This window comes from Sphaerodactylus townsendi, linkage group LG06 (assembly GCF_021028975.2).
Source record: "Sphaerodactylus townsendi isolate TG3544 linkage group LG06, MPM_Stown_v2.3, whole genome shotgun sequence".
Classification (NCBI taxonomy): Eukaryota; Metazoa; Chordata; class Lepidosauria; order Squamata; family Sphaerodactylidae; genus Sphaerodactylus; species Sphaerodactylus townsendi.
Window position 1 is genome coordinate 11,084,356 of NC_059430.1, and position 27,568 is coordinate 11,111,923.

At 45.1% G+C, this 27,568-nt stretch overlaps 2 protein-coding genes across 2 annotated transcripts; one reads left to right on the forward strand and one right to left on the reverse strand.

Annotated features, from left to right (window-relative positions):
• Positions 1-661: 661 nt before the first annotated feature.
• Positions 662-5,817, reverse strand: MOCS2 (molybdenum cofactor synthesis 2). The gene is made up of 3 exons (XM_048501258.1): positions 5,562-5,817; positions 3,375-3,496; positions 662-798 (listed from the first exon to the last, which is right to left on the reverse strand). Exons 1-3 carry the CDS (start codon positions 5,571-5,573, stop codon positions 672-674), a joined length of 261 nt encoding a protein of 86 aa, XP_048357215.1. The 5' UTR covers positions 5,574-5,817; the 3' UTR covers positions 662-671.
• Positions 5,818-12,298: 6,481 nt separating this feature from the next.
• Positions 12,299-27,146, forward strand: CZIB (CXXC motif containing zinc binding protein). The gene is given in 9 exon segments (XM_048500789.1): positions 12,299-12,476; positions 12,980-13,063; positions 15,741-15,797; positions 18,221-18,302; positions 20,156-20,172; positions 20,175-20,189; positions 21,631-21,708; positions 24,932-24,997; positions 26,979-27,146. Coding segments are annotated over 9 exon segments (483 nt in total). The 5' UTR covers positions 12,299-12,470; the 3' UTR covers positions 27,057-27,146.
• Positions 27,147-27,568: the final 422 nt, after the last annotated feature.

Here is a 27,568-nt window from a genome sequence, read left to right on the forward strand (position 1 = left end):
GAACTTTAACAGCCGTAGCTGTTCACATTCTTCAATATTTCGATCAACCAACATTTCCTGTAAGCTCCACAAGAGCCCAGCCACGTGGTCGCCACATCGGTCCCGTGTAGATAAGGGGCCCCTCCAGTGGTGGGATCCAAAAATTTTAGTAACAGGTTCCCATGGTGGTGGGATTCAAACTGTGGCGTAGCACCAATGGGGCTGGGCGGGGAATGACGGGGCGTGGCTGGGTAGTCCAGGGGGGGGCATTCCTGGGCGGGGCTGTGGCAAGGACGCAGCCGCTGCGCCAGTCCTTGGGCGGGAAACAAATGCACGCAGGCGCAGGCTGCCACGCACGCCGGTGCACCTCCTGCTAGACTGCTTCCAGTTCTGCGTGCTACTGCTGAGAGGAGGGGAGTAACTAAGGCCAAAATCACGTGGCAAAATCACCCATTAGTAACCCCCTCTCGGCACACACAAATCATTAGTAACCTACTCTCGGGAACCCGTGAGAACCTGCTGGATCCCACCTCTGGGCCCCTCTGAAGGGGAACTCTCCCAGTGGTGGTTCAGTTGTGTGCAGAATCTGGGAAGTTCTGCACCGCACCAGGGAACAATTAGAGACTATTGTTGTCTACACAATCGCCATTTAGGAAATGCAACTCCACACACCTGAAAAGGTCCTCCCAGCGTTAACCACCACTGATGGGTGGAATAATGGCAATCTCGTCACCCGTGTGCAGGTCTAGCAGCTGATCCCCAAGGAGTACGTATTCCTGGCGGACAGCCAAGACCACCTGATCTCGTAGGGCAACCAGGCTGCAGGAACAAAAACCAGGATAAAGATAATGTTTCCTGTGCTCACGCCCTTTCGCGAGGGTATTACAGGCCCAACGTCAACCAACTCAAGCTAGCTAATGCTAGATATAATACCGCAAGTCAGCTCTTGAGCCTAACAAATGTTTTCAAGGAAACTACATGCAGGAGCAGCAGTGGCGTAGGAGGTTAAGAGGAGGAGCAGCATTGGCGTAGGAGGTTAAGAGCTCGTGTATTTAATCTGGAGGAACCGGGTTTGATTCCCAGCTCTGCCGCCTGAGCTCTGGAGGCTTATCTGGGGAATTCAGATTAACCTGGGCACTCCCACACACGCCAGCTGGGTGACGTTGGGCTAGTCACAGCTTCTCGGAGCTCTCTCAGCCCCACCTACCTCACAGGGTGTTTGTTGTGAGGGGGGAAGGGCAAGGAGATTGTAAGCCCCTTTGAGTCTCCTGCAGGAGAGAAAGGGGGGATATAAATCCAAACTCCTCTTCTTCTCTTCTTCTTAATTCCTTTAATTCTGCCATCTCCTCAACTGTGATTTTTAAAACCTTTTTTGTCACACATTTCCCTAGAGGAAATGTTCTGAGGGAACAGAAGAGCTCATTTTTATTAGCACTTCTATTAGATTGACAGCAGCTGGGAAATGAACAGAGTGGGGAATCAAACACCCTCCTCCAGTTCAGAGTCCATCTGCTCTTAACCACTACGCCATGCTGGCTCTCTATCATGAAGCTACTTAACCTGCCATTAGTTTATGACAAAAGGCAAAGAATGTACTTTTATCTGGGCTTTAAATAAATGATAAACTTTCATTGAAATATAACACATACAAAGCTTTAAAGTTCATATAAAAAAACCAAAGTAACTGAAAAGAAAAAAAACCACATACATATTTCACTTCCCACTAACCATATTTAACTTTCTATCACTTTCACCAACTTACATTACAAATTCTCAATTCCATATCTTTTTTAAGTTTAACTCATACCAAGTTAGTTCATTCCCATTTACTACGGGCTAGATGTTTTGCATAGTATATACATTCCTCATCTCAGTGCGTAAGATACGTTGACAGACGCAGAAGTTCTTTTCTATTGCTGGTATATTTCACCAGGGGATTCCAGCCTCTTAGACCGTTCTCCAAACATATATTCTTTACTATTGTCGATAGTTTGTCCATGGCCGCGTACTCCTACAATTTATCCACCCAATCTTCTAATATTGGCATGTCTTCCGATTTCCAATATCTGGCTATCAAAACTCTTGTCGCTGAGATCATATATGTTAATTTTAATTTTCCTTTCTAATAGAGGTATTTAATATATTTAACTTAAACATCTATTTTTTATCTCAAAATCATAACCCAAAATATTTTTTAACACAGACACCATTCCAAAACTTTTTAGCCTTTTTACAGCTCTACCATATATGATACCGTTTCCCCGAAAATAAGACAACCCCTGAGAATAAGACGTAGTAGAGGTTTTGCTGAAGTGCTAAATATAAAGCGTCCCCCGAAAGTAAGACGTAGCAAAGTTTTTGTTTGGAAGCATGCCTGTCGAACAGAACACCTGAAAAATAAGACATCCCCTGAAAATAAGACATGGTGCATCTTGGGGAGCAAAAATTAATATAAGACACTGTCTTATATTCGGGGAAACACAGTATGCTTACATCTCCAGCCTATGTTGGAAACTTTAGAATAAATTTTAGCAAGTTTTACAGGGTAGAATTTTTTTTAAGGTTGGCATTACATGTACATTTCATTTTCCCCCCAAATTCTATCCCAAACTTACAACTCAATTTCTGAATCAACCTCTCATGTTAACATGGGCTCATTCCGCACATGCAGAATAATGCACTTTCAAACTGCTTTCAGTGCTCTTTGAACCTGTGCGGAATAGCAAAATCCACTTGCAAACAGTTGTGAAAGTGGTTTGAAAACGCATCATTTTGCGTGTGCGGAAGGGGCCATACATTCCTTTACTCTCTCAGTTTATGTTTCTCTTAACAATAATACTTTATATATCCTTTTAATCCCAAATTTTTCATCCTTGCATAGGGCATCCCAAAGTTCACATTTTTTTTCATTTCAAAACCTCCTTTCACATCTTGCTTATATTTTTCTTTAAGCTGATGGTATAATAGAAACCACTCTTTAGCTCTAATTTTCATGTCATTTCTTTCCTTCAATTTTTGTTCACCTACAGCTCTCTTTAGTATATCCTTATATCCCCCACAGAGGCATATCTAGGGAAAATGTAGCCTGGTGCAAAATCTGAGTTTTCTGCCCCCCCACCCCCACCCCCAATATGGGCAGCAGGAAAAAGAAAGGGAAGAGCAGAAGATGTAAACCTTAGGACAGTGGTGGTGAACCTTTGGCACTCCAGATGTTATGGACTACAATTCCCTTCAGCCCCTGCCATGCTGGAAGGGGCTGATGGGAATTGTAGTCCATAACATCTGGAGTGCCAAAGGTTCGCCACCACGGCCTTAGGATCTTCCATTTTTGCTTATGCAGTGGCAACTTACAGTTACCCATTAAATCTGAGCCAAGCCTTAGGCAAAACACACACCTTGAATGTCTCTTCACAATTTCATCCCACAGCTGCAGCGATGTTATCTGCTGAGGCACAGAAATGGTCTCACTGCGCACTCCAGCTAAATCAGCACTTCTTGCAAAATACAGCACTTCCACCTATTTTTAAAGAGTCCATCAAACAAAGAATAAAATTCAGCATTTTAACCGCAGGGTAATTCCTGACATGGTGCCTGCAGGCGCCACAGTACCTGCCTATATGTTTTCTGGACTACACACTTGCTTTTTTTCTCCAAAGATCTCTGCCCTAAAACTGGTCAGTGATGGTTTTCTTCTGCCCCACTGGCATAAGAGGTGCATCATCTCTGGGTCTATAGGGGTGAACCATTCAGAAATAGCTGCCCTGTCTTTCAGGGGATTTCCCGTGTCTTTCAGGGGGTGAGGCCAGTGGTGGGATCCAAACATTTTAGTAACAGGTTCCCATGGTGGTGGGATTCAAACAGTGGCGTAGCGCCAATGGGGCTGGGTGGGGCACGACGGGGGCGTGGCCGGGCATTCCGGGGGCGGGGCAATAATAATTTCTCTGTATTGTCGAAGGCTTTCACGGCCGGAATCACTTGGGTGCTGTGTGGTTTCCGGGCTGTATGGCCGTGTTCTAGCAGCATTCTCTCCTGACGTTTCGCCTGCATCTGAAGATGCCAGCCACAGATGCAGGCGAAACGTCAGGAGAGAATGCTGCTAGAACACGGCCATACAGCCCGGAAACCACACAGCACCCAAATAATTTCTCTGTTACTGTAAAAAACTCTTACTGTAAAAAAAATGTTCCTAATTTCCAGCTGGTATCTTTCTGTCCATAATTTAAACTCATCATAGCAAGTCCTATCGTCTACTGCCAACAGAAACAACTACTTCTCCTCTAATTGACTGCCTGTCAAATACTTAATACTTTCAAATAATTTTGTATCTAGAAATCAAAAGAAGGATACTTTCCTTAAACCAGGAACTTTACCGTATTTCTAAAACATGTTTTTAAAACAGCCCAACAGGGAGAATTATCCCGTTTTCTACCTTCGCTAACCAGCCACAGAGGAAACAACAGGACTTTATGATTTTTGGACCTAATGGAATTTGTAACGGAAAAGCAGACCCAATTAGCAACCCCCTCTCGGCACACACAAATAATTAGTAACCCACTCTTGGGGACTGGTGGGAACCTGCTGGATCCCACCTCTGGGTGAGGCTAGATGACTTTTGAGGTCACTTCCAGCTCTGTGTTTCCATGTTTAAGTGACACCTGTTAAATAAGTTCTGCAAGCTAGACCAAAGTTATGCAGCGGAAGCAGCAGAAGCAAGAACTAGCTGATTCCCAGCAATGCCATTCCCAGCTATTCCCAGCTGATTCCCAGCAATGCCATTCCCAGCTAACAGCCAAGTTTGCCTTTGAAACAAGAACGGATTATGCGCCAAACATCTCAGAATAACCATTTTACATCATTTTGTCTCCTAACTGTATACCCATTAATGAAAGAACGTATTTACCAACTGACTTTCCTTTGTAAACTTGCTGAGTCATTCTTCCTTCCCACCAGCGCACATAACCGAAAAGGTTATTCAACCCCACAAGTTTCCAGGTCTTCGGCTTTATTTTCAAAACGAACACGGGGGGGGATCCTTGCAAATCTATTCCGTATAGATTGCAGGCAGGGCTCAGCAGGCAGCTTTGAGATCCCCCACACGGTTAAATTAAGGCCCCTTCCGCACATGCAGAATCATGCACATGCAATCCACTTTCACAATTGCTTGAAAGTGGATTTTGCCACTCTGCGCAGTAAAATCCAGCTCTGAAGCGCACTGAAAGCGGATAGAAAGTGCATTACTCTGCATGTGTGGAAGGGGCCTTAGATGCTGGCCTGCAACCTGCGAAACCTAAGCTGGACCGAGGCGCGCGTGGACTACCAGCCCCCCCCCCCCCCAATGCTGCCTGTGCGCCCCCCCCTCTCAAATTAGGGGTCTCAGGAGTCCCAGATCCGTGGGCCTGGCTTGCAAGCTATAGGCCCAGCGGAGACCCCCGGGGGAGGAGGGGCAAGTTGTGCTAGGAAGGGGATGGGAGAAAGGGTGCGAGTCCTTGCAAGCGCTTTCCCACGACTCCAAGGGCAGCCCGCGGCCAGCCTCGCTTTCCCGCGGGCCCGGGGAGGGGAGGGGGGGGGTGAGCGCTGCATACCTGGCAGGTCATTGACAGTCCGTCCAGGTGCAGCCGCCGCCGCCGCCGCCGCCGCCGCCTCCGAGCCAGCGATTGGTGCGCCTGCAGCGTCTGCCCGGGGAGTCCCCGCGCCAGCTGCGGCTCCACCCGGCCGGCCCCTGCGCACCGCCTCCAACCTGCTCCGCCTTCGGGGGGGCTGGCTTGTCCCAGCAGGAAGAAACCCGAGATCGGAGGGGGAGGAGGACGTTTCGCCCCCGTTGGGTTGGGTGCGGAGGGAGGGTGTGGTAGTTGAGCCGGAGTAGCCTGCCTGCCTCCCGATAGTCTTTAGGGCAGTATTGGAGAGGCTGTGCGCCCACCCCCCAGAGGCGGGATCCAGCAGGTTCCCACCAGTTCCCAAGAGTGGGTTGCTAATTATTGGTGTGTGCCGAGAGGGGGTTGCTAATCGGGTCCGCTTTTCCGTTAGAAATCCCATTAGGTCCAAAAACCATAAAGTCCTGTTGTTTCCTATGTGGCTGGTTAGGGAAGGTAGAAAAACGGGATCATTCTCCCCGTTGGGCTGTTTTAAAAACATGTTTTAGAAGTAGGGTCAAGTTCCTTGTTTCAGGAAAGTATTCCTTCTTTTGATTTCTAGAAACAAAATGAAGTATTTGAAAGTATTAAGTAGTTGACAGGCAGTCGATTGGAGGAGAAGTCGTTGTTTCTGTGGGCAGCAGACGATAGGACTTGCTAGAATGAGTTTAAATTATGGACAGAAAGATAGTGTAACCCCCATGCCCAGAATGGGTTGGCCCAGAATGGGTTGACCCAGAAAGGGGTGGAGTCTGAAAAGAAGCAGAATAGAATAGAATAGAATCTTCATTGGCCAAGTGTGATTGGACACACAAGGAATTTGTCTCCGGTGCATATGCTCTCAGTGTACATAAAAGAAAAATACATTTGTCAAGAATCATAAGGTACAGCACTTAATGATTGTCATATAGGTCTAGTAAGCAATCAGGAAACAATCAGTAGTAATGAAAACATAAAATGTAAAATCATAAAATAAAATGTCAGCACAGGCTATAGTCATACAGTCATAAGTGGGAGGAGATGGGTAATAGGAATGATGAAAAAAGTAGTGCAGTAATTATATAATAAGTATATAATAAATAGTTTGACATTATCGAGGGAATTATTTGTTTAACAGAGTGATGGCATTCGGGAAAAAACTGTTCTTATGTCTAGTTGTCTTGGTGTGCAGTGCTCTGTAGCGACGTTTAGAGGGTAAGAGTTGAAACAGTTTATGTCCAGGATGCGAGGGGTCAGTAAATATTTTCACAGCCCTTTTTTTGACCCGTGCAGTATACAGGTCCTCAATGGAAGGCAGGTTAGCAGCAATTGTTTTTTCTGCAGAATGCTGCAGAACTCAGAGCTCTTTGGAGAAGACAAGGCTACCAGACTCGGACCTTGATTTCTATAAGCCCTTAACACCTTGTTAAGGTAATTGCAATATTATTGGGAACTACTGGGAAGGTAGTTGTTTATTTTTGCTATGTTGTAAATGTTGGAGTTTATTTGGGTGCTGTGTGGTTTCCGGGCTGTATGGCCGTGTTCTAGCAGCATTCTCTCCTGACGTTTCGCCTGCATCTGTGGCTGGCATCTTCAGAGGATCCTCTGAAGATGCCAGCCACAGATGCAGGCGAAACGTCAGGAGAGAATGCTGCTAGAACACGGCTATACAGCCCGGAAACCACACAGCACCCAAGTGATTCCGGCCGTGAAAGCCTTCGACAATACATTGGAGTTTATTGTTTCAGGGTTTCTTTTTGTGGTTGTAATGGGTGAGAGTTCTCCTGGAAACCTTCATCATGTTGCATCCTGTTCACCAAGCCCTTGGAGTCTTCTTCAGGAGCCAACCTACTTTACCAAAGAAGAATTGGACTTGGCAGTAGCAGTAGACTGTAACTAGAAGGACTTGAATGTAACTAGAGCTCTATAGGAATCGCAAGTTTCTCCGATAACTATACTTATCAGTTTCACCAGCATGGCCAATTGGCCATGCTGATAGAGGCTGATGGGAATTGTAGTTCCTGAACATCTGGAGAGCCGCAGGTTCCCTACCCCTGCCCTAGAGGATGGGGCGGTATAAAAGTTTAATAAATAAATAAAAATAAATAAACCTGAACAGGACCTTGAATTGTAATGTTCAATGTTGATGTTTAATGTTATTTGTAAAGAGAAGTTTTGTTTAAATTTGGTTCTTTGCAACTCCTTCCAAGTACTGCCCCACAGAACCCACAAGCTGAGGTTACAATAGCAGCTGGAAATTAGGAACTGTTTTTTACAGTAAGAGTTTTTTACAGTAACAGAGAAATTATTAATGCCCCGCCCCCGGAATGCCCGGCCACGCCCCTGTCATGCCCAGCCCCATTGGCGCTACGCCACTGTTTGAATCCCACCGCCATGGGAACCTGTTACTAACATTTTTGGATCCCACCACTGCCGACCCCTATCAGTTGCACAGGATTTCCTGATCTGCAAACTCAGGGAGGGCTTTAGCTTGGGGTACGCGTGGAAGTCCAGTGATACTCGCTGCCTTTTTTTTTTTTTTTTGTACACAGGATATAATGTGGATGCTGTAATTAACCACCACACAACCTTTATTAGGCATTTAAAATAGAGCATTACCAGACATTTATAAGGCACAAATCAAGAGTACATTCGAAACGCAGACAGGAAGACTGTATATAGCAGTACACATTACTTAGAAAGTTCTGTCATTTGTAAAAGAAATTTTGCTACTTTTCCCAAGAGCATGACATCTGTATTGTTTAACAGAAGTTCCACAACAGAACTGTCAGAGTCTCTTTCAGATTTGTCTAGGGCCAGCCTGGGAGAGAAATTCCTAATGCCCACATATCTCAGACAGTCGAGTATAATGTGGGCAAGAGTCTCCACTTGGTTTTTATAGTGTGGACAAACCCGATCCTGGAGAGGGATAGATAAGTAGCCACCCTTTGTAACGGCAGATGGGAAAGTGTTGGAGATGCTGCAATTGTGTAAATGATATATGGAATAGCGCCACAAATCTCTCTGATTTTTTTTCTCCACTTCATGTATAAAATCAGACTTGCACCAGATTTCTTTCTTACTGCTGTAAAAGTTTACCTTTGTGATTTTTTTTTGACTGCTTAAAATATGTGTGTGTTACAGTAATATATGTGTAAATATCTTGGGTTTTTTTCCTGATTGGAATTTTTTTTAAGTGACTTGCCAGGAAAAAGAAGCAGTGCAGCAGCATTCTGAGTTAAGTTGTGAGGCTCTGACAATTTCAATTTCAATAAGCCTTTATTGGCATACAGAACATACGATATAAATACAGTTAAAATTACTAGATAAAACTTCACACTGGATCATAAGTTCAGCTCACAAACCTCAGCCAGAAACTTTGCCACTGTGAGACAACAGTCAAGGTCATTGCAGTTTAAGAGCATATTTACTTTATCAAGCTCTGTCAGGGTTTTCATAGAGTCAATGATTTGTACTAATAAGCTGGATCTTGGTTTCTGGCAAAGTGGGCAGTGGAGGAGAATGTGCGCAATGGAATCCAACTGCCCTGGGCTGCAGGGGCAAAGCCTCTTATCGTTTGGTAGACCCTTGAGTCTTCCTCTATGGAGTGGGGATGGCATAATATTAAACCTAGCCAGCAAGCGCTGCGATATAGTAGGCTGGGTTTCCCTGCACAAATGGAATTGCCACGTTCATTGGCGAGCAGGATTTGTTGGCCAAGCTCTGCAGTTGTTGATAATCCATTGCTAGTAGCCGCTCTTTGATGAGGGCAAATGTCTCAGTACTGGTTAGCATGTTCAGAGAGTCACTATCATAGCCCAATTCCCCAATCTTTGTTATAACTGTTGTGCACCATTTAGAGTGATGGATTTCTCTCAAGGTGAGTTGCGTCAGTGAGTTGTCGGAGCTTTGATAGTGAATATGCAGCCAAAATTTTATGATGTTATGAGGCTCTGACATAAAGCAATTTTTCTGAGTATGGATTTTTGCCCTTTGCCTGGCAGCATGCTGCGGAGATGGACCAGAATGTCCATAAATTTGTATTTGATTAAGTTGTATGAACCAAAGATTGCTAAGAATCAAAATGTGGTTTCTGTATAAGACACCAGCAGGCCTGCATGTTTAGCAGCAGGTCAAAAGGCATGTCAGAAGCTTGTCAGTGATTAGGCAGGCAAGCAAAGATTAACATCTTTAAGATCTTGTCACTAAAGGGCCAACGTGACAGCAGACATATACTTTATAACTTTGTTTTTGGTTAGAACTAGCTATTTGAATAACAGAAGGAATGTGACACGTAGAATAGAGGCTGTCTTACTGTGACAAGGAGACAGAAACTATCCAATGGGATTTTAAGGTTCATGTTTATACCACATGAAAGGGGTATGGATGATGTACATGGATCTTAAGGGGATGAACTGTATGACGTATGTATTCTTTGTATCTATAAAGACTGAGGTCTTTCCTATGGTGGGTGTGCCTCTTACTTAAGGGGACACCCTGGTCAGATACTTATGCTGTCCAGTAAACTTATCTTCTGTTTCAAACCTGCTTCTTGGGTATTTTCTAACTTAGTCTTAAACTAATTCAGCTGTGTAGGACCAGAGACGCGGTCCTGGCCCCACAGCGCCTTTGTAAGGATTCCTGTTATGTATTTTAGACCCTATTTTTGACTGTTTTTAGCGCCTATTTGTAGCTGCAATCTTGTGAATGCTTTCTCACTTTCTGGGAGACTGAGATCTCTCAGACTGACCTACCTTGGAGGGTTGTTGACAAAATAGGGAAAGGAGATTCATGCATAATACTGTTAAGCTTTTGAAGGAGTGGTGAGATTTTAAAAATGGCAGATAGGAGTAAATATCACTGGATTTGATGATGCTTGCTTCTGAGTAAATCTACAGAGCATTGGATTGCAACTGCCACAGCATCTTCTGGGATTGTAGTTTTGTGAGGGTGCTAAAAATTCTTAGTTGAAGATCCTAGCCTCTCTTGCCCCGCACCCTGTTGCCGTTGTGCTCAGCTAGTGCCCTTGTGTCTAAAGAGATAAGATGGGATGTAATATATTACATACATGTAAAGATCTTGAGAACACTTCCTTAGGAGTAAGCCCCACTGACATACTTTGGATGTCACTGCTGATTTCAAGAGACTTAGAACAATGTAACTGTTTTTAAGATTGTCATATAAAGAATATGAGTTTGATTTATACATATTGAAAAGTAAAGGCAAGCACAGAAAGGCAAAGATTTTTTTTTCTGCTTGTAACGTGAGAAATCAGGACAGAGGGAAGTCTGATACACCCACAGAGGTGTATCACTGTGTGTAACAGACTGCCCTCTGTGATACACCTCTGAAGATTTTAGCCACAGATGCAGGCGAAACGTTAGGAACAAGATCCACCAGACCATGGTCACACAGCCCGGAAAACCCACCAGACCTAGTTGAATCCGGCCGTGAAAGCCTTCGACAATACAAAGAAACAGAAGTTTGAAAACTTGAAATGGGGGCAGTGGTTAGAGTTTTAGAATGTTCTGGAGAGACCCAGGTACTCTGCTTACCACAAACTTCATCATTTTCTCTCAACCTAGCCTACCTCACAAGATTGTTGGAAGGTTAAGGGGGAAGAATCATGTCTATCATCCCAAACTCCTTCAACTAAGTTGTGATAAAAGTGTACTATATTATAGATGCTCGGCTGCAATTTGGTTCTTATTGCTGATAATGTAAGAGACACAAAGATGGAAGCAGACTCTGTGAGTCTTTTACACACTACACATCACCCTGCTTTTCATTCCTGACTTCTTGTTTATTCTTAAGCCATATATTTTATTATCTTTTCATTGCAATGAATGATGGAAGCAAAACGTACCTGAGCACAGTGGCAAAAACGCCCCCCGTGCATGGGCAGGGAAACCCCCTCTGTCCCAGGGAGCAGGCTCCTTTGGGCAGAGGGGGAATGGCGGTGCCACCGAGCAGGGAACCCCTTCTGCCCCATGGGGAAGGCCTTCTCCCTGGGGCAGAGAGGGGGATGGTGGCCTCCGTGTTTTCTGCACCCCCATGGGTTCCTGCAGCACAGGGTCCATGGGAGTGGGGGAAATGCGGAGGCTGAACCGGGTGCAACTTTGCCCAGCTAAGCCTCTGGCCAACCTGGAACGGGCGCCATCGAAAGCTACCCTGAAGACACTTAACAGTGTATTTAGGAGCAGCAGTGGCATAGCGGTTAAGAGCAGGTGCATTCTGATCTGGAGGAACTGGGTTTGATTCCCCGCTTTGCCGCTTGAGTTGTGGAGGCTTATCTGGGGAACTAGATTAGCCTGTGCACTCCAACACTCGCCAGCTGGGTGACCTTGGGCTAGTCACAGCTTCTCAGAGCTCTCAGCCCCACCCACCTCACAGGGTGTTTGTTGTGGGGGGGGGGAGGGAAAGGACCCTTTGAGTCTCCTTACTGGAGAGAAAGGGGGGATAGGAATCCAAACTCCTCCTCCTCTTCTTCCTCTTCTTCTTCCTCTTCTTAACGCCACATTATTTTCAACCACAAACATGTAACTGGGGATTAATTTACTTCCTTAGCACTTCTCCGCAATTCCTACAAACAGCATTCCATTGTAGAACTGCCATCACAGAAGCAGCGGCCATCTTGGGTAAGGGCAAACGCCGGCTTCAGTAGAGTCCCGGCCGTATGACCAGCCTCCCGGAAGAAGGACCGTTCCAAGTCTCGCGAGACCCACAGCTGCTTGGCCGGAGCGATTTCTGCAAACGCTGTTAGAAGCTCGCATTGGGGGTGTCTGCAGAACCTCCGCGGACCGTGGCTCGTCCTGCCGCGTTATTGTCACTGCTCGGCCCTTGCCCGTTGAGTCCCTGCTGCGGGTCTTTGCCGTGTCGGTGATGGGGGTGAGCGGAGCCGCTGCCTCTGTGCAGAGGGATTGAAGCACTTGGGGGGGCTCAGACAGAGGCGCAGCTGGGCAAAGCTGCGGCAGGGGCGGCCTCTGCGTCCCCCCCCCCCCATGGCCCCGTGCCGCAGGGATCCATGGGGGGTGCAGAAAGCACGGGTGGGGCAGAGGGGGTTCCCTGCTCGGTGCCACCGCCATTCCCCCTCTTCCCAATGGAGCCTCCTCCCTGGGACCGAGGGGGTTTCCCTGCCCATGCAATGGGGGGGCGGGGGGCGTTTTTGCCACTGTGCTCAGCTACGTTCTGCTTCCAGCATTCATTGCAATTAAAAGACAATAAAATACGCGGCTTATGAATAAACAGCAAGTCAGGAATGAAAAGGTGGGTGGCGTCTGCTTACGTTATCTTGCATTATCAGCAATAATGCCTGGGGGGCATCTTTGCCACTGTGCTGAGGTACGTCTGGGGTCATCTCCCGCACCTGATACGCTCACCTCTCTTTGCAGAAGATCGGGTTGCAGCTGAAAGCCACGTTAGAAAATATTACCAATCTCAGACCGGTGGGGGAGGATTTTCGGTGGTACCTGAAGGTATGTGTGAAGGGCATTACTGCATTTACACAGAGTACATTGATAGGTCACGATGCAAATTGCAGTTATTATACCTTGTTCCTAGGTAAGGGTGGTTCCCCCCCCCCTTTAGTGTCAAATAATGGAGCAGCTGTCAGTTGGCACTGCGTGAACTAGCAGGTGCAGAGTGGCTTAGGTGGCGTAGGAGGTTAAGAGCTCGTGTATCTAATCTGGAGGAACCGGGTTTGATTCCCAGCTCTGCCGCCTGAGCTGTGGAGGCTCCTCTGGGGAATTCAGATTCGCCTGGGCACTCCCACACACGCCAGCTGGGTGACCTTGGGCTAGTCACAGCTTCTCGGAGCTCTCTCAGCCCCACCTACTTCACAGGGTGTTTGTTGTGAGGGGGGAAGGGCAAGGAGATTGTCAGCCCCTTTGAGTCTCCTACAGGAGAGAAAGGGGGGACATAAATCCAAACTCTTCTTCTTCTTCTTTTCTCCACCTCAGCCAGCTGACATTTGAGATTAATGACCACATTTCCCAAATCGGGAAGTATTTATAGGACATTAGCCTTTTTTTTTGCTTTGAAATGTATCAATTCAGTGATCATCAAGGACATAGTATTGTTTCCAGCTGAGCAGGCTTCAGATGCTAGTTTTCAGGCTTACTGGTATAGACCAGGGGTAGGGAACCTGCGGCTCTCCAGATGTTCAGGAACTACAATTCCCATCAGCCCCTACCAGCATGGCCAATTGGCCATGCTGACAGAGGCTGATGGGAATTGTAGTTCCTGAACATCTGGAGAGCCGCAGGTTCCCTACCCCTGGTATAGACTTTTCACGAATGCATTAAAATAAAGTTGCAGAAATATGGTGAGATGTATTGCTATTTGTTCTTCAAATGAATCACTATTTGCTATTCAAAAATAGTATATGTGAAAGAGTGAAACAGTAAAAATGAACACTATGAGAGAGCAGCATAAAACCTCATCCTGAAATCCGGTAGGAGCTCATCAGCTGCTACTACTCTTCATCCCTAGTTCAGTTTTGGAAAAGCTGGAGCGCTAAAAGGAAATCAGATTTTTAAACTTCTCTGACTTGTCTGAAAGAAAACACCTGGAACTACAACACAGCCCAGTCCCGTTTCTTCCACAAAATTATGGGCTTACCAAATTGTGCTTCATATGCAGCCCCATGTTTAGAACTCGGGCAAATATCATATGCCACGATGGCCTGGCTGAGAACTGTCAGATACTGGCTACGTATCCACTATTTGCAGGATCACTCCAGTTTGTTACACCTCATGCTTTCCGACTATGCAAATTCTAGGTGGCTGAAACTAGTTGAGGGAAAAATCAACACTCTTGGCTTTTCATTAGAGTCGTTAGTCCCTCTTTCCCTATCAGAAGCATATAGCTGCTTGAAAACTAAGCTATTAGAACAAGAGTATCGGGATATGATAACAGCTGCGAGGAAAACGTGTTCCCCCCTGACCCTGCTTATTCCAGATTGAACAAGGACACATGGCCAATTATTTACAGTGGATCACCAACCCTAAATTAAGAAGAGCTTTAACACTGGCCAGATTCAATCTTAATGCCTTCTATGCTGCTCTTATGGCAGATATCAAAACTAAATTGATAAACAGAGGAGGCTATGTGTCCATTGCAATATGGGTCAGGTGGAGACACTTTCGATCATACCACCTCTTTCATTGTGTAAGGTTTGCAAAAAATCAGAATGTCACAATCTGCACTTATCCCATTTCTGTATAACAATCTAACTGATGCTCTTAAGATACCTATGCTTTTGAACAACATGGATCCCACAGTGTGTGAGAATGTAGCAAATTTCTGCTAACAATAATAGACGTAAGTCTAGATGAATACCAACCAATGTCTATGTATTATGACCACATATAGCCAGCAGTAATTTTGCTAGCTTCTGTCAGTATCCGATGACGTTTAAGTGAGTTAACTTAGCTGAAGGAATGTCCTATAGTTACAGAAAGACCATGTATATATTTTAGTATTTAGTATTTTAGTACCAGTGTCTATAATTGTGAGCAATAATGGGCAAATTTTGTATGCTGATTTTGTATGTTTATTTTATGCCAATAAAGGCTTGTGATGATGACCTGGAACTACAAGAAGTCTCTGGGGGAGGGGGTTGTGTTGCAAACAGGGGGCCACCAAGAAACGTCTCCACCCACCTAAAGTAGGTCTGTATGTGAACTGAAAATACATAAAATGTATATAAAACTGCCCTAAGTGCCTAACTGATGCTTCTTTGTCACCTTGCTGTTTGTTTGTCTTTTTAAAATGTACTCTGCATTGAATTTTAGTTTAATTTATTGTTTTTAGATGGTTATGTGTTCTATTAATTGAATTGAATTGTTATGGGGTTGTTTGGGGTTGTTGTGAGCTGCCTAGAGCCCTTTGGCTGAGAGATCTCCGAGATTCAACATGCACTAAGAATATAAGACCATAAGAACAAACCTGCTGGATCAGGGGCGTAACTAAGGCAAAAATCACATGGCAAAATCACCAATTAGTAACCCCCTCTCGGCACACACAAATAATTAGTAACCCACTCTCGGGAACCTGTGAGAACCTGCTGGATCCCACCTCTGGTGGGGTTGGTTGGTTTGGTTGCTTGTCTACATAGTTTGAGATGGCATTTGGTTTTCTTTCTTTTTTTAGATGAAGTGTGGAAATTGTGCCGAGGTCTCAGAAAAATGGCAGTATTTACGATTAATGGTAAGTCTCCAGATCATATACAGGCTTGCATAATTATTACACACAGTATAGGGATGACTTTGGTTCCAATTCTTAGGGAACTTAAGAGTTGTTTATATGAATTACAGTGTTGTCATTAGAAGAGCAGCTTTGCGGCTTCAGCCCAAGAGTTCATCCAGTCCAACAACAGTGGCTGACAAGTTGCTTTGAAGGCCTCTGCTTTATGAACAGTTGACACGTGTAAAAGTTGGTGGTTTTGCTGCCTCACTGGGCCACTATTTACATTTATTTTTTTAGTTGCAACTCAGCATTTGACATGAGTGTGGTGTCCAGGGATTATGCGGTTGAGATTTTTTAGCATTCTGTAAAGTTTGATTGCATGTATGGGGTTCAGAGCGAGGTGCCACCAATATGCAGATGACACCCAGCTCGGTTTCATCAGATGAGTCCAGTGGACCTTTGGAGTTCATGAATGGGGTAGGCTAGGGTCAACACGATGAATCTCAGTCCAGTATGATACGGCGTTGCAGAAATCCCCTCCCCCGCCCAGTATCTTCACATGATTCTTGTCTTTTTGTCTGTGCAACAGGAAGCTGTGAAATAAGAACATAAGAAAGAGCCTGCTGGATCAGACCAGAGCCCATCTAGTCCAGCACTCTGCTACTCGCAGTGGCCCACCAGGTGCCTTTGGGAGCTCACGTGCAGGAGGTGAAAGCAATGGCCTTCTGCTGCTGCTCCCGAGCACCTGGTCTGCTAAGGCATTTGCAATCTCAGATCAAGGAGGATCAAGATTGGTAGTCATAGATCGACTTCTCCTCCATAAATCTGTCCAAGCCCTTTTTAAAGCTATCCAGGTTAGTGGCCATCACCACCCCCTGTGGCAGCATAATCTAAACACCAATCACACGTTGCGTGAAGAAGTGTTTCCTTTTATTAGTCCTAATTCTTCCCCCCAGCATTTTCAATGTATGCCCCCTGGTTCTAGTATTGTGAGAAAGAGAGAACAATTTCTCTCTGTCAACATTTTCTATCCCATGCATAATTTTATAACTTCAATCAAATCCCCCCTCAGACGTCTCCTCTCCAAACTAGAGTCCCAAACGCTGCAACCTGTCATAAGGAAGGTGCTCCAATCCCTCAATCATCCTCATTGCCCTTCTCTGCACTTTTTCTATCTCTTCGATATCCTTTTTGAAATGTGACGACCAGAACTGAACACAGTACTCCAAGTGCGGTCGCATCACTGCTTTATATAAGGGCATGACAATCTTTGCAGTTCTATTATCAACTCCTTTCCTAATCATCCCCAGCATAGAGTTTGCCTTTTTCACAGCTGCCATGCATTGAGTTGACATTCCCATGGAACTATCAACTAAGACGCCCAAATCCCTTTCCTGGTCTGTGACTGATAGCACTGACCCCTGTAGCGTGTATGTGAAGTTTGGATTTTTTGCCCCTATGTGCATCACTTTGCATTTTGCTACGTTGAACTGCATTTGCCATTTCTTAGCCCACTCACCTAATTTGCAGTCCTGGAGAGGCTGGCGGGAGTGTTAGCTCTTCTTGTTGTTTACTGGAACTGGATTCTACCAGCTCCCAGTGCCCACGTTATTTGTGAATTAACTACCCACTGCCTAAACAAACACTTCAGCATTTTCAGGCCTACTTGAAACTCCCATCAATGAAATGTCTCATTCGTTGGCTGCAGGACTGCCATTATTCCTGGCTTGTGTTGCTGTTCAACAGTTTAGCATATAAAAGAGTTATCACCTCCTGCTTTAAGGGTTCATCATCTTTAGACAATGCTTGACTTGTTCATATACTGGCCCTTCATAAAGTCTGTCTCAATTAATATTAGTCTTGCAATCAATACCTGTGTTCTCAACAGAGTGCTGTATTTGCAAAGTCTGAACATAATAATAAGAAACATACTAAAGGTCTGTTTTTGTCTTAGGCTGATTCCACATGGGCCAAAAACAGTGGTGTGAAACTGGTGTGAAAACAGTATAAACCCTTTTACACCGTTTTAAACCCTTTCACACCATTTTCACACCGTTTTCACACTGCTGTTTTTGGCCCATGCGGAATCAGCCCTTGTTTTGTTCATTTATTTTGAGGAAATAAGTTTCTTCTCTCTCTCTCTCTCTCTCTCTCTCTCACACACACACACACACGCACACACACACATTCAACAGTCTTAGTCCCAAAGAAAACGTGTTTAGTTTTACAATAGCAATCTGAATATTATATTACATTTGTGTTAACTTTTTGCAAAAGGGAACTGTAGCTTTTCCTCTATAGAGCCATACAATGTTCACATTAATAACTCCTCGGGAAACTGGTCTGGAAATGTACAATGGGGATTTTATATTCTATATTTAGTACCTTCTGGTCTTTGACCGAAATAAAAATATTGATTGAACTCCTTGGGAAATGTTGTTCAGGACAGTCATCCTCTCAAAGGAGGCAGAGGGAGCGCTACAATGGTACAGAAATGCAAGCTGTGCTCCAGAGAAAACTCTATAGGTAAGTAAAATGTCTGTAATTCCATCACACAGGACATACAGTATTAAGTCTGTCAGCCTTCATTTTATCTATTGCCTTCCAGCTTGGGGCAAATTTTTCTAGTTTCATTAATGGCGGCCACGTTATATGTCAGTAGTTTCTAAATAAATGTGTTTTCTAAATAGATGGTCTCAGGCGACCCCTGTGAAAGGGTCGTTCGACCCCCAAAGGGGTCGCGACCCGCAGGTCGAGAACCGCTGCTCTAAATAGACCATATTAAGAGAGGAATGGTTTTAGTTTTTGTATGTCTATTTTAATTTCTGTATATCTATTTTAGATCCATTCTAACCTTTCCATGGGCAAAATGGGAGAGTTTTTTTTCCTGTTGCCTTCTCCCACAGAAATCATTCAGCTCCTACCTCCACTCTATCCTGGAGGTCTCCCAGGAGTAGCGCTTGGGGCAAGCATTATGACTGTAGCAGGACGAGGTGGCATCCAAGTCTCTGTTTTCCATTTAAATTGTGATCTGACGACCCTTTGTATTTTTCTTCTTTGAAAAGGGGAAAGAATCGGTACACTGAGCGTTTTTTTCCTCCCAACTTATTTTAATAATTATTTATATGTTTCTTGATGCTCTCCTGCTCATTGTGATTACATCTAGAACAACCCGTTACGTAAACCACACAAAGGAATGTGTTTACAATAATTCAAATTGATTAAAGCTCGATGAAATAATTGACATGGAATCTATTGAGAGTTAAGTTTTGCATTTAGTTTTGTGAGTTACCCTCTTCATTTCATATTCTAGACCAGAGGTCTGCAACCTGCAGCTCTCCAGATGTTTGTGGACTACAATTCCCATCAACCCCTGCCAGCATGGCCAATTGGCCATGCTGGCAGGGGCTGATGGGGCTTGTAGTCCACGAACATCTGGAGAGCTGCAGGTTGCAGACCCCTGTCCTAAAAGCACTGAAATATTATGTAGCAGTTGCATTTTTACTTCAGCATTTCTTCACTGGGCCCAGAGTCACACACATGGTTTTCTGCTCCCTGTCCGTTTTGTCCTTGAAGCCGCCCTCTGTGATAGACCAGTCCCCCCTCTTCTTCTCTCCCTCTCTGCTTAAGAACATAAAAACAAGCCAGCTGGATCAGACCAGAGTCCATCTAGTCCAGCTCTCTGCTACTCGCAGTGGCCCACCAGGTGCCTTTGGGAGCTCACATGCAGGATGTGAAAGCAAGGAGCCTTCATCGGCTGTTGCTCCCGAGCTTACCCTGGACTGTAGTTATAGGCATTTGCAATCTCTGTGATCAAAGAGGATCAAGATTGGTAGCCATAAATCGACTTCTCCTCCATAAATCTGTCCAGTGCGGTGCTTAACCCAGTGGTGGCGTAACTCTATGGCACGGGTGCCAGAGGTGGCACCCCTTCAGAAGCCCTCTCTGTGTGAATTGCGCATGCACAGAGTTTGTCCGTGTGGGGGGGGGGGGGGACTTGCTTCTCACCGAGTAAACCCTCCTAGGGTGCAGCGATTCACCCATTGAGCGTTGCACGGATTGCTTCAAAGCAAAGCCGCCGACTACCACCAAGCTTATTCTCGATGCTTAGCGCTGCCTCCGGAGCTAACCGGGTTTTTCCTAAACGAAAACCTCAGTATTCAGGTTAAATTGCCGTGTTGGCACTTTGCAGTAAATAAGTGGGTTTTGCGTTGCAGTTTGGGCACTCGGTCTCGAAAAGGTTCGCCATCACTGGCTTAACCCAAGACTGGAAATTTGAACCCGGGTCTCCCCAAATCTGTTCTGACCACTGTAACCATTGCACCACATAGGCAATCATTTTTTTCCCTTTGCTATATTTTTTTCTTCTTTTCTTTCAGACATCTTAAGTCACACCATATAAGGCCTTACAACGTAAGTCCGTGTTCTTTTGCCTTGTTATGGGGTAAATGACAACTCCTTGCGTGCTTCCTGCAAAGATACGCAGGCATGGAAAGGTTCTATAGGCAACGGCTCTGCTTCATTAAAAGGCAGAACATCCCATTACATAATCCACTCGTAGGAAGATGTTTAAATTAAAATTGATTAAATTCCGGCACTACCTGTGGCAATACTTTGAAGCAGACATTCATAAGCAGTTGCATTTCAGTGTGGATGCACCATTCCATCTTTATATTAAGATGAAGATAACCAGTCTGTTGTATTAGATTGCATGTCAGTGCCGTCACCATTGTGCCTGCAGGATTCCTTTCATGCAGGTACCTGCTCATGGGTAACATCGCTTTGGATATGCTCTTGTTGTCCATGGGTTGCATGAATACAGTCTCTTTGCTGTGTAAAGAATGTCTTCAGCAGTGGCGTAGGAGGTTAAGAGCTCGTGTATCTAATCTGGAGGAACCGGGTTTGATTCCCCGCTCTGCCGCCTGAGCTGTGGAGGCTTCTCTGGGGAATTCAGACTAGCCTGTGCACTCCCACACACGCCAGCTGGGTGACCTTGAGCTAGTCACAGCTTCTCGGAGCTCTCTCAGCCCCACCTACCACACAGGGTGTTTGTTGTGAGGGGGGAAGGGCAAGGAGATTGTCAGCCCCTTTGAGTCTCCTGCAGGTAGTAGGCAAAGGGGATAGAAATCCAGAAGCTCTTCTTCTTTCTTCATTAGGAAGATTGGACATTAGCTTGGAAGTCTCGTCGTGCAGGCATTATTTGAAAATACTGAATGCCAGAAAAAATAGATGGTACCCTCTAAACATATTTTTAAACTTTGGGATAAGGACAAAAACTTATTTTAATTGGCTTGTCCTATATACATTACACTCTATAGTCAAGAGCTGTTATGTTACTGATTAGTTGACTATAAGGTGTGATTTAAACGGGGCCTAATAAATGAAGTAAAATATATATTTTCTTGGGTTTTTTTGAGCCACTCATGGATTATTCTCTATTTTCTGCAAGATGGGAACCAGCCCTGGAAACATATTGTTGTTGTTGTTGTTTGTTTGTTTAATTTAATATACCGCCCTATCCAAGGGGCTCAGGGCGGTGTGCAGCATAAAAACATCATACATAAAATCGTCACAAAATAAAGCCATAAATACAATTAAAACAACAGTTAATCCCTAATGCAGCGTCCCATGAAACCCTTGCTTAAACCCTCCTCCAGAAATATATATATATATAATGGGTCCCGATAGTATGAGGGACCCATATGGGGCGCGAGGAGAAGGGAGGGCAGGGGCACCTTCTACGGCTGAGGTCTCACCAAATGATCAGAGATGCTGGACTATTAGTACTTTGTGTTTTTATGTGTCGTCCAAATCTTTTGTTCCTTCTGCATGAAAGTTGTTTTGGGATTTTTAGGCAGAAGATGATGAGACATTTAAGACAATAGTGGAGTTTGAATGTCGTGGCCTTGAACCGGTGGACTTCCAACCACAGGCAAGTTGTCATTCATTTTTTTGCTGGGCACCTGTGAAGCGCTTGTCTGTTGAACCTAAATTCTAATGTACGTAACTGATTCTGTTAAGGCCAGTTTCTAAAACCTTGTTTGTAGCAAAAGTGGTCATTATTTTCTCACGTTCAGATTTCATGCGATGATGTGAAAATAATAACCGATTAACATCACAAGATACATCCTCTGAGAATCTATTTTCGTTGGCAAGATTGAAGTTTGTAATATCCCAAATGCTACACATGTGGGGGAAGGGGAATTGGGAGGGGAAGAGAAATACTAAAACAGATTCTAGGAACTTTGTTGTAGCTCCATAAAATAGTACAAAAGTTCTTTTCACACCTTTCTGTGGACACCATTTCAACACAGTGGATAGAACTACAAAACAGATAGAACACAGTGGATAGAACTACAGTGGATAGAACTACAAAAAGCGATCAGACTGGCCTCTACAAGGGCCAGGGCTTTTATAGCCCCGCCCCCTACTTGGTGGAACAGGCTCCCAGGTGAGAGCAGGGCCCTGCGAGACCTACAGAGTTTTCGCAGGGCCTGTCAGACGGACCTGTTCCGCCAGGCGTTTGGCCAGCCTGGCTGAGTACATCATGCCTTTCCATCTGGCCTCCCGTGGGTATGAAGGGGGATGGGTGCTTGACGCCATCGCTTGTTTTATGGTTCCTGTTTTTATAGATTATACGTGGGGTATTTATATTGCGTTTTAACTTTATGTTCTGAGGCTTATGTTTTGTTTGTTGTTCACCGCCCTGAGCCCTCCGGGGGAGGGCGCTTTATAAATTTGATATAATAATAATAATAGTAATAATAATAATAATAATAAAAATAAAAATAAAAATGAAGAAGCAAAAATACTCTGGGACTTTAGAATACAGACAGACAGACACCTGGCACACAACACGCCAGACATAACAGTGATAGAGAAAAAAACATGTTTGGATCATAGATGTGTTGCTGTGCCCAGTTGACAGCAGGAGTAGAGGACAAAGAGAGCTGGAAAAAGATCACAAAATACAAGGACCTACAAATTGAAGTTGAGCGATTGTGGCAAAAAAAGAACAACAGTAATCCCACTGGTAGCGTCGGGTGCTCCTAGGAGAGGAACTCCCAAGGAAATCTTGAAAAAAACATCTGAAAAGCCTAAACTTGGACAGAACATCAGTCCACATGCTGCAGAAAGCAGCACTTCTAGGAACTGCACATATTCTATGCAAATACCTCTAATATCCTAGGTCCTTGGGAAGGACTCGATATTCAGAGATGAATTCCAGACACTTGTGCTGTGTTGTTATGTGTATAATAATAATAATAATAATAATAATAATAATAATAATAATAATAATAATTACATTTTTATTCTCAGGGACATTTCTGGGTTGGGTCACAGACGTGCTTTGGGAGCAGTGTGTTTTCTGAACATGCAGGAGCCCAATTGAGATTGGGACTCAGTTGAGAAGGGAGTGTAGGTTTTCTCCAGACTCTGCTTTCCCAGCCTGAATTAACTTTAGGGAGCCGCTATTTGCACCATTGGAGGCAGCAGTTGTACTGATGTAATTACAAGGAACCAAAAATGCCCGTAGAAAGGGCCTCAATTCACCCCCACCCCAACGGAGGAGGCATGACGGGTGGGGGAGGAGGAACAACAGATGTCTGTCTTGACACCACTGCTGTTGCCCTGGTCCCAGGTGGGGCAGGTGAGCTGCTGCTGCTGCAAGCAACCTGGTTTGCCCCAGCCCCCTATGAGGCGGGCAAGCCACTGCAATTTGCACACTTTACTCAATGCTGGGGCATCCTGCTCATTCACAGCAATAATGAAGAAGAAGAAGAAGAAGAAGAAGAAGAAGAAGAAGAAGAAGAAGAAGAAGAAGAAGAAGAAGAAGAAGAAGAGGAGGAGGAGGAGGAGGAGGAGGAGGAGGAGGAGGAGGAGGAGGAGGAGGAGGAGGAGGAGTTTGGATTTATATCCCCCCTTTCTCTCCTGCAGGAGACTCAAAGGGGCTGACAATCTCCTTGCCCTTCCCCCCTCACAACAAACACCCTATGAGGTGGGTGGGGCTGAGCTCCGAGAAGCTGTGACTAGCCCAAGGTCACCCAGCTGGCGTGTGTGGGAGTGCATAGGCTAATCTCAATTCCCCAGAGAAGCCTCCACAGCTCAGGCGGCAGAGCGGGGAATCAAACCCGGTTCCTCCAGATTAGATACACGAGCTCTTAACCTCCTACGCCACTGCTGCTGTAAGGAGACTCGAGGTTGATTACAGGCTCCTTTCCCTTCCTCTCCCCTCAACAAACACCTTGTGAGGTCGGTGGGGCTGAGAGAGTTCAGAAGAACTGTGACTAGCCCAAGGTCACCCAGCTGGCGTGTGTGGGAGTGCATGGGCTAATCTGAATTCCCCATATAAGCCTCCACAGCTCAGGCGGCAGAGCTGGGAATCAAACCCGGTTCCTCCAGATTAGATACATGAGCTCTTAACCTCCTCCTACGCCACTGCTGCTCCACTGGCCAGCTCATTGCCTACGCCAATGGCCAACTCATCCACAATGGTAGGTCCCGTGCATGGGGTTGGGGTCTTTGGCTCACTCATAGCAACTTGCCCGCCCCACAAAGGACAGGGGCTATTGGCTCACCACAGTGATCCCAGTGGCCTGGATGGGCATTCTGCCCCTGCATGTCTGTCTACCCAGGAGAAAAACCAGGAGCTCCCAAGAACTGTTTCAAGCCAGAATGGGTGGGTTGGTGACAATCTGCGTCCCCAGCTGCCATGCTCCTGGTCCTTATTGGCTTCCACTCACAATAAGCAGAATCACAGAGCTCTCAAAGCATCTCTGCGACCTGTCCCAGGAAAAATGTAAGGGGCTCAGACCTTGGGAGGTTGCTGGTCATAGTCTCTTCCCTTCCTTCACAGCTTTCCCAAAGACAGCCTTCTGAGAAATGGATCCTACATTCTTTTTCCTAATAAATATGGTGCATGAATATTCAAGACAGTACATTGAAAACTAGCATTTCAGCTATTTGCGTTTGCTCTTTAGCAACTGGTCCCTTTGGCAGAAAGTTTAGCAGAGATATTTGTTCTTTTGAGCTCCTTTGCTGAGAAGACCCGTTTTCATCCTGGTCACCGTGAACAGCTACCCTTTATTTGCTACTTACATTGCACCTATTTCATACGATTGTATACCTGATTACTGCTTTCTAAATATTTACAGGCTGGGTTTGCTGCAGAAGGGGCAGAGTCTGGAACACCTTTTACTGACATCAACTTATTGGAAAAGGTACAGTCTAGTTTTAATAAAAGCTGTATCGTAACTTCATGCATTCCTCCAACTGAGCACTTAATTTGCGGCAAGGAGCAGCAGTGGCGTAGGAGGTTAAGAGCTCGTATATCTAATCTGGAGGAACCGGGTCTGATTCCCAGCTCTGCCGCCTGAGCTGTGGAGGCTTATCTGGGGAATTCAGATTAGCCTGTGCACTCCCACACACGCCAGCTGGGTGATCTTGGGCTAGTCACAGCTTCTCGGAGCTCTCTCAGCCCCACCTACCTCACAGGGTGTTTGTTGTGAGGGGGGAAGGGCAAGGAGATTGTAAGCCCCTTTGAGTCTCCCACAGGAGAGAAAGGGGGGATATAAATCCAAACTCTTCTTCTTCAATCAGCACCTTTCCAGTTTTGAGAGGTAGGTGTTCTCATGTAAAACATCCTCAAAGTGCGGCTTGGCTTTCTTGGTGTCTTTCAGGAAGTTTCTTAACCTTGAATGGCATCTAAATGCCAGGCTGCATCCCCAGACTTGCCATGTAGCTCTCTTTTCCATCCAAGAGAAAGTAGAGCATCAGTACAGTAGGATAATAGTCATTTTCAATAAGGACAGCATACAGTTGCTGGCACATTACAACACCGTTGCAGAAAGCCAGCAGATAGACTGCCCAATTGTTGAATTACAATCACCTCACTGTGTTGTGGTTAAAGTAGCTTGTCAGTTATACTGCATCCTTATAGAGCCACTTACAGGATTGTAAGCTAGTTTTGTCAATATAAGTGGCAAGCAATATTAGTAACTGTTATGCCTGTTAGCTGTCATTCATAGAAAACACTGCAAAAGCTGAGTCTTTTGAAACACTGGGGTGCTGTGTGGTTTCCTGGCTGCATGGCCGTGTTCTAGCAGCATTCTCTCCTGACGTTTCGCCTGCATCTGTGGCTGGCATCTTCAGAGGATCTTCATGCAGCCCGGAAACCACACAGCACCCCAGTGATTCCGGCCGTGAAAGCCTTCGACAATACACCTTTTGAAACATGTTGCTTGTTTTCCTAAAAGAGAACTCATGTATTTATTTCATGGCAAATGTAAGCCAACTTTTAAGCAGCATGTAGAAGGAGATGACTAGCAGCAATTCAGAATCTTACTACAGGGTAACTTCAGGGTAACGTTGTTACAGTGCAGTATAGGGACAGGTACCAGTTATTCCCTTATAATTAATTCAAGACTACACCATATGCAAATATAAGTTCTGGCTTTGCAGGCAGTTGCTCCGGATTTAATGCTTTCCTGTAGAGAATTGTGACGTCAGCTAATCTGTTTGGAGGCTCAGAGTAATGACTCTTCACTTGCTGGGTCGTCTTCGGGCATGAGCACCTATGTCAAGGTCAATTCTCGGCAAAGATCAGTCTGTCTGGTGACCCACTAATACGGTGTTTCCCAACCTTTTCGAGGTCAGGGTACCCTTGACCTCACTCTTCATATCTCACGGTACCCCTGCTGCCACCCTCCACCTTCCCCTCCCATTGCCCTTCCTTCCCCCCCCCCCCCCAGGATAAAGGGTAGCACGGGGGTGGTGGTGGCTGCTGACCTTGTGGCTGGCCCTGCCCCATGGGCCAGCTCCATGTCCTTGCTGGCGCCGGTGGGAGACACCACAAAAATGAGGGGGGGTGGGCGGTAGTGTTGCCGCGGTACCCCTGGGACATGCTCACGGCACCCCAGGGTACCAGGGAACCCTGGTTGAGAATGGCTGCACTAATAGCTTAACAAATGTAATCTTTCAAGGGAGGGACAAGCCTGTCTAGATGATTGTAGACATCACATCTAATTCCTTAAGTTAAAACAGGTAAGAAGTTGGAAGCCAATTTGATGTTTTCTAATTTTATTCCTTGTGCAAAGGAGGTATTATATCAGAAAGACAAGCACAACTCCCAGCACAGAGTTTCTTCTGCCGAATGCAAACATTACTTTGTCTGTAGTTAACGCTGTGAATTTAACTCCACAGGATTGGAATGACTACGATGAAAAATCAAAAGAATCTGTCGGAATATATGAAGTTACCCATAGGTTTGTCAAATGTTGAAACTTACTTGTCATGACATTACATCATCCCTGGTCATATTGTTTGAATTGTATTTGTTGAATCAAGAATAAAGTTCTATATGTTTACCAAGTTCAACCCCTCCACATGTCCTTACACAAAGTTTAAAAGAAGTGTAGGAGCTATACAAAAAAATGGCGCACCAACCACCATAGGCACAGGGAGGGTCTTCGTGGCGTACATGGAGGGCTGAAAGTACAACAACTGTATTTATACTAATGGAGCTCCTAAGTTTCAGCATAGAAGTCAGCAATTTGATTAATATAAGGTAGAAGCTGTCCAGTAGTGTTGGTAATAAAAGGATTGGAAAATACCTCAAAGAATAAACTCTCCTGGAAAAAAAAATGTGGAAGATAAGTTCTGTACCAAATTACAGCATCTGAGGGTCACAAATTTATTAGTCAAAAATTCATCTGAACTTTTTGTTCATTTACACGTATCTGCTCATACAACATTTAACAATGGATGTATTTTGTTATTTGGCTTAAGGAGGC

What these genes read in the sequence shown, in the direction of transcription:
- MOCS2 (XM_048501258.1), bottom strand. An exon ending in ATTGTGAAGAGACATTCAAG is followed by an intron (nt 799 to 3,374) that starts GTGTGTGTTTTG and finishes TTGTTCCTGCAG; the next exon opens with CCTGGTTGCCCTACGAGATC.